Source organism: Leptodactylus fuscus, chromosome 5 (genome assembly GCF_031893055.1).
Source record: "Leptodactylus fuscus isolate aLepFus1 chromosome 5, aLepFus1.hap2, whole genome shotgun sequence".
Classification (NCBI taxonomy): Eukaryota; Metazoa; Chordata; class Amphibia; order Anura; family Leptodactylidae; genus Leptodactylus; species Leptodactylus fuscus.
In genome coordinates, this window is record NC_134269.1 from 27139876 (window position 1) to 27147724 (window position 7849).

At 42.7% G+C, this 7849-nt stretch overlaps 1 protein-coding gene across 1 annotated transcript; it reads right to left on the reverse strand.

Moving 5' to 3' along the window:
* Positions 1-2751: 2751 nt before the first annotated feature.
* Positions 2752-5989, reverse strand: LOC142204464 (olfactory receptor 1G1-like). The gene is made up of 3 exons (XM_075275776.1): positions 5025-5989; positions 3020-3110; positions 2752-2862 (listed from the first exon to the last, which is right to left on the reverse strand). Exons 1-3 carry the CDS (start codon positions 5987-5989, stop codon positions 2752-2754), a joined length of 1167 nt encoding a protein of 388 aa, XP_075131877.1.
* Between the last annotated feature and the right edge of the window lie 1860 nt (positions 5990-7849).

Consider the following 7849-nt stretch of genomic DNA (forward strand, 5'->3'; position numbering starts at 1 on the left):
ATGGTGGGACTATTAAAGGATTATCTTATTTTATCTTATCTCTTATTAAGGAGTCTCTTCAATCCTTATATAGGAAAAATAAATCATCTCTCTCCCCTATTAGGGAAAATGAGTTCCAATAGGAAAAGGAAACTGTAAGATTAATTGTTTTATAGATGACATAGCTATGACCCTGCCTGTTAGCCTCGGGTTAGACAGGGCACCCTTTTTGGATCTGCATCCCACAAACATGACATTGCAGACACTTTATAGAAAGGTGAACACTAATTGAGAGGAAGTCAATTCCAAAAAGTGCATACCATCATCCGACCTCAGCCCTAACCAAAGTGGAAGGTCCCAAGCATAGTGCTCCATTGTATGGATGTAGTTTGACTATTTCACCTGTTCTTCTGCAACTAAAGTTATAAATTGCTGTTCTCTACAACTGTCTCCTGAGTCTTAATCATGCATTCACCATCAAGGTCACTCCAACCACCATCAGGGTCAGGGAGGCTCTCCATTAGGACACATCCTGGGAGATACTACAACCAACATCAGACACCCTCTGCACTGCACCAGCCCTAAAATGTTTGGGTTCGAAATCCGATTCGAACAGCCGCTCACTGTTCGACTGTTCGAACGGGTTTCGAACCCCATTATAATCTATGGGGGGAAATGCTCGTTTCAGGGGTACGCAACATTCGATCGAATTATACTTACCAAGTCCATGAGTGAGGGTCGGGCTGGATTCTTCTCCCTGCGCAGCGTCCCCGTGTCCTCTTCCGGCCTTTAATTCACTATGCTAGGCATCAGGCCTGGGCAGAGCCGACTGCGCATGCATGCACTACAACCGGACATGCGCAGTCGGCTCTGCCCAGGCCCGATGCCTGGAAGAGTGAATGCAGAGCCAGAAGAGGAAGCAGGAGTGCTGCGCAGGGAGAAGACTTCTAAAGGTAAGAGAAGAACCAGCATTGATTGGCAATGTATAACATTCTGCCATTCAACGCTGGTTCTGCATCGTATCTTAACTTCGAACAGGTAGTAGTACTCAATCGAGTACGAGTATTTCAAATACCATAGTATTCGATCAAATACCTACTCGATCGAGTACTACTCGCTCATCTCTAGTAGAAATCCTTGCCATTGTAACTACAGTGATGACAACTCCCTATCTACTGGCCTTCCGCCAACTGGGCTGCTCCAATTAACCCCAGTTTTTCTTGATGAAATGGTCGGGCTGAAAAAGGCACCGCTACAGTGGAATCGACTGCTTGTCCCTTCTACTTCCACAAAAACTATCCTCGGGGGCATTCCCTGGGCCTTGACAGCATTCTCCTATATCCTATTAATATTATAAATGTGAAATGTTTGTGAGTTTGTGGGTTTGTGACTTTGGATGTTCGGATGTTTGGCGGTCAATCACGCAAAAAACGCTCCACTGATTTGGCTGAAATTTTCCACAAACATAGTCACTACACTCGATTGCGCAATAGGCTACTTTTTGTCACAATAGTGCACATACGTTTTTCCCAGGACCCCCACAAAATCCAAACTCACATCACTATCTCTGCAATCTCACACAATTTGGACCATAGCAAGCCACAAAATTCATATTACCCCCTACAGCAGAAGTCAGCAACCCCTGGCACACAGGCCAAGAGTGGCACTCCTGCCATATTTCACTGGCACACCAGCAGCACAGGACCTGCAAGAGTTAAATGAAGTCTCTGCTAGAGCTGAGGCATAAGGACACTCCCCTTTGCGAGGGGTGCAGGAAACCCAGGGGGTGGAGCTTAATCGCTCAAGTCTCTGCCTGCTATAGTGATAGCTCCTGCCGAAGCTGCTAGCAAACTGAAAGTAAGAAACACACAGCTCCCTTCCTGTAGTTCCTATTCTCATTAATGTCAGCCATTTGGGGTTATTAGTTTAGTGTTAGTAACTCCATGTGCCTCACATTAATAGGAATAAACCCCATCGTGTCCCTCATATTAACCCCTGTGTGCCCCATATAAAGGTTACTAATATGTGAGACATATGGAGGTACTAATTAAAGACCTCAGTAATGAAGATACTTAATTATTACCTCCAAGTCTCTCACACATCAGTAACTAGAGATGAGCGAGTACTGTGGGGATCAGCCGATCCGAACAGCACGCTCCATAGAAATGAATGGATGCACCTGGTACTTCCGCTTGGACGTAGCCGGCGCGCTTAACCCCCCCGCGTGCCGGCTACGTCCATTCATTTCTTTGCGAGCGTGCTGTTCGGATCGGCTGATCCCCACAGTACTTGCTCATCTCTATCAGTAACTCTTACACTGGGGTTAATGTGAGGGACATGATGGGGTTAATTGCTATTAATAAGAGACGCATGGAGTTACTAAACTGTCATGCACAGGGCCAAACTTTATGTTGCTTGCTCAAGAGTATCCTGTGCCCAAAACTTACATGTACTGGCGCAAAATAACAACTCATACAATGTCGTATATCGAAGTATATTAACCTGAAATACCTCTGTCCCAAAGTCACTATGTACAGTTTATACCAACACCGTATAGCAGCTGAAATACAAATTACATTCAACACAAAAGTCTCATGTGCTCTCAGAATTACAGCAAAAACAAGATACACAGTTACATTTCATATCCCAAACCTTATACACAGTACGAAAACCTTACCCGCGCCTGTATATACCCACTTCTACAATCACCGCAAACGAAGTCGCGGGTACCAGCTAGTGGGATATAATCTCATTTTCTCCACCTCCACATCCTCACTCCCAGCCTTCAGTCTTTGAGCCTAAAAACACCAGCTTGCAGCCAACCATCACTAACGCCTTAGCCGGCTGTTCCTGGCATCCCTCAGTATCAATACTGCTTCCCACCTAAAGAGACAAAGTCAATTCTAGAAATGATTCAAGACCATTTTCAAAAGCCAAATGTCTGCTGCAATATGTAGATGACCTTGTCCTTCATACAGAAACCATGGAAGAAAGTTTGATTCTGTTACAGAAACTATTGGTCCTCCAAGCCAGGACCAACCTTAGGTTGAGCTGTCACAAACCAAACTTGGCAAGGACAAAAGTTACTTTCCTTGGGGTAAAGATCTTCTAGGAAGCCGAGGGCATCATGGCTACAATGTGAAGATGATGGTGATGTTACTCAGAGCAGGATCTTCTCCTGGCCTTCTGGGTAATGTCAGAGGCCTTGAGGTGATTGAGCCGCAGTGGTCATGTGGGCTGCAAAGAGGGAGTGAGACTGGATTAAGTATGAGGAAACAAGATTGATAATGCAACGTGTAGGGTAAGAAGATGAGAGGAGCCTGGAGATTTCTTCATTTATTTATGGTTCTAATGTTTTGGAGAGAAGGAGACTGATACTATGTGAGTTCTGGGGGATAATTTTATACCAGATCTTATCTTAACTGTAATTTTAATATTAGTAGCAAGATCTTTAACATTGAGAACTGTGATAGATACCTGCACTTTTGGAGGAAGGTGTATTCCCATCTCAATATTTATTACTATCCATGGGATACTCCATACATAGCTGATAAATGCAATAAATGAAGGTCCTAATTCATCCCTTTGTCTTGAAAACACGGCCATGTCTGTTCCCAGAAGCAAATGGCATACACAGCCATTCAAATCAAATCAAATAGGCTTTATTGGCACGTCCAAGTAGATATTTGGCATTGCCAAAGCTAGTAAAGTGGTGGTGGTGGTGGGGGAGTTGGAGTTGAGGGGGAGAGTATGGGGGGAGGTGGTTGGGGTTGAGAGGGAGAGTATGGGGCGAGGGTGGCTGATTTGGGGTAAACCGGTCCGTGGAGTCTCATCTTCCTCTTAGTTGGTGACTGCTATATGGGGAGGTGGGGGGTGGGGTGGGTGGTTTGGGGTATAATAGTTGGGGTAATAGTCTCATCTTCCTCTGGTTTGGTGACAACTGTACACGTATTGGGAAGCAATCTCCACAGTGGCCTCTTCTTCTCCCAGTAGGATGTAGAGTTTCCTCTTCTCATCTGCAGATATGAAGTCTGGGATGTGGGCAGAGAATCTTTGGTAGTAGACGTCCCTCACAGCTGAGTATTTGGTGCATTCTCAGTTCACTTTTAGTAACAGATGACTGTCTCCATAACTCCCATACAAGTTGTCGGGGGAATGCCCCGGGGTTGTGTGCTGTCGGTTTCTGAAACTTGGGAAAGATGTGTATGAGCACTCGCAGAACACATAAACACGGACCCACTCAGAGGCAAAATGTTCTCCATGCGGTCGTACATATCTTTCCCAAGATTTGGACACTAACAGCATCCACCCCCGGGGCATTCCCCCAACAAAGTGAATGGTGATAAGTTTTCTTGTGTGGCCCCTCTACCTTCTCTTTCCAATACAGACAGGGCCCCGTTTTTGAGATAAATGATGATCCTATGGCTGTAGCCATAACTATTAAAAATATCCTTCAAATTCACCAAAGAGTCAAGTGTAAGGGAGGAAAAAGAATTACATGCACGAAGACCTTACTTCACCCAAAATATGCTCTTAAGCCAACTTTCTGGCCTCTTGCCACCAAGAGGTTTCCTTACAAGTTACATAAGATCATTTAGAAACCTGTAAGAATAAGACGTCAATTTATAAGGTTCATTTTCTAAAACATTAAGTGCTTTAAAGTGTTTTTTTGGAATATTCAGCAAAATTATATGTTTATCCCTTAGTATTCCTTCTATAAGAATACAATGTATTGGCAATTGATTTTTGGCAAAGACTATACAAATTACTTTTCTGTATAACCAAACGGAATGAGTTTCTTACACCGGATGGCTTTAACCTTGTACCACCACTTCTTGTTTTTCTCTTCCTATTGTGCTGCATCTAATAGGCCTATGGAAGAGAAGCTACATGGAAGAGAAATTTGGACAATTACAATTTTTGCAAATTGTCTCCTAACTTTTCCCTACTAAGTGGTAAAAACATTGTTCCTGTCCATGGCTGACTCAAGTGATCAAACTGGTAGTTCAACAATGTTTGGGTTCTGTTAGGAAAAAATGTCCCACCAACCAAATATTGAGTCTAACTGAGAGACCTTTAGTTTTATTTCCTTAAATAATATTACAGTAGCCCCCAAAACCTCTTTATTTCTCAGACTGTAGACCAGAGGATTCAACATCGGAACCACAGCCAGATAAAGCATCGATAGTAACATGTCCTGGTCTTTAGTATCTTCAGATTGAGGTTTCATGTACAAGAACGTAAGCGGCCCATAGAATAATATAACAGTGATGAGGTGGGAGGTGCAGCTGGAGAAAGCTTTCATACGTCCTGCCGAGGAACGGATCTTCGATATGGCGGAGAAGATATAAATATAAGAGATTATGGTGAGCAGGAATTGTAGAATAGATATAACAGCAGTTTCAAAGAATATAAAAATTTTCCTGCTTGTGATGTCTGAGGTGGAAAGAGAGATCACCGAACTCAGATCACAGAAGAAATGATGGATATCATGTGAATTACAGAATTGTAATATGGAGGAAAGAATTGTCTGTGACAGAGAATTTACAGCCCCAACTATCCATCCAGCGGCCGCCATTGCAACGTAGACGTTCTTTCTCATGATTGTGTAATATTGTAAGGGCTTACATACCGCCACATAGCGGTCATAGGCCATTGATGTCAACGTAAAAGCTTCACCAGCCGCGCATAACATAAAGAAGAACATCTGGATCATACAGCCAGGAAATGAGATCCTGTGATCTTGGGTCATTGTGATTGCAAGTAACTTAGGGATACAAGTAGAGGTGGATGTGATATCTACAATGGCAAGGTTACACAAGAAGAAATACATTGGGGTGTGTAATTTTGGCACCAGACATACAAGTAAAATTATTGTCAAATTTCCAAAAACAGCCAACAAGTAAACAATTAAAATCCCAGAAAAAAGCTTAAGTTTTCCCACTGAGAACATTGAGAAGGCCACAATGTAAAATTCATGTTCAGAGTTAGCGTTTGTGCAGTGATTCATGTTGTTGGCTGCGGACAGAGATGTCATATGTTTATGAATACATGTAATACATACTTTCCCAGAATCGGGTGGTTGGTTACGAGACCGAGCTGAGAACAAGAAGATAGTCCAGTAAAAAACTCACAAATACGGTCGCCTGTGACAAGATTCCCTTCACTACAATGTACATCATGTCCCATTGTAATGGGCCAGAAAAGAAAATGTATGTCCAAATGCTTCTATGAATATGGAAAAGCGGAAAGTCTCTCAGATAAACAAGATGTTAAAATTTTGATAAAATTATTTGCTTTCAAAAAATTAAAAAATTTCCAATATAACTTTTCATACAGTTTTCTTGTTATATGTCTTATGGTTAGTGCCTTAGAGAATTTTCCAGATTTGAGAGTTTACTCAGCTTAAACCCTAAGGCTAAGGCCCCACATTGTGGAAACGCAGCTTTCTTTGTTGCAGATTTTGTTGCATTTTTTTTTTTAGCCAAAACCAAGAGTGGATTGAGCAGATGGTAGAAGTATAATATCTTCCAAGATATTTCCCTTTCCTTCTTTAGACATTCTTGGTCTTGGCTCAAAAAAACCGCAACAAAATCTGCAACAAAAAAAAAGCTGCGTTTCTGCAACGTGGGGCCTTATGGAGGAATCAAATTTAGGAGAGAAAGAATTACAGTAGTTTGGTTATGCAAAATGATGCACAAGATGTACCAGGGCCGATCACATTATGTACCGTATTTACAGATGTTTCAACATAAGTATTTTTAGGATCTTGGAAAAATAAAAAAAAACTTTGCCCTATAACTATAATACAGTTTGCTTGTTACATGTTGTATGGACAGGACCTAAGAACATTTTCTAAATTACAGAGTTTACTCAATTGTACAAAAATTCAGAATATTTCAAATTCAGAAATTCAAATTATTTTCAAGATTTTTTGCCTGGAGCTGAAGAGTAAAAACTCCCATAGCAGATCACATATGTACGACATCTTCAGACTTTTTTTTTGTACTGTATGTAAGATTTCATCTAATTACTAGAGATGAGCGAACAGTAAAATGTTCTACTACTCGAATCGAATATCGAATCCTATTATACTCTACGGGGGGCGATATGCTTGTTTCAGGGGTAGGCAACATTTGATCAAATAGAACTTACCAAGTCCATGAGTGAGGGTCGGGCTGGATTCTCTGAGAAGTCTTCTCCGTGCAGCGTCCCCACGGCATCTTCCGGCTCTGAATTCACTCTGCCAGGCATCGGGTCTGGGCAGAGCCGACTGCGCATGCCTGCACTACGAGAAAATGGCCACTTACAGTCACAGTGGCCCTTTTCTTGTAGCGCGGGCATGCGCAGTCGGCTCAGCCCAGGCCCGATGCCTGGCAGAGTTAATTCAGAGCCGGAAGACGCTGTGGGGACGCTGCACGGAGAAGACTTCTAAAGGTAGGAGAATAACCAGCGTTGATTGGCCGACTGTATAGCATTCGGCCAATCAACGCTGGTTTTGCATCAAATTTTCCATTTGAATAGTGAGTGGTACTCGATCGAGTACGAGTATTTCGAATACCGTAGTATTCCATCGAATACCTACTCGATCGAGTACTACTCGCTCATCTCTACTAATTACTAGAGATGAGCGAACAGTGTTCTATCGAACACATGTTCGATCGGATATCAGGGTGTTCGCCATGTTCGAATCGAATCGAACACCGCGTGGTAAAGTGCGCCAAAATTCGATTCCCCTCCCACCTTCCCTGGCGCCTTTTTTGCACCAATAACAGCGCAGGGGAGGTGGGACAGGAACTACGACACCGGGGGCATTGAAAAAAATTGGAAAAAGTCATTGACTGCCGAAATCAGGTGACCTCCATTTTAG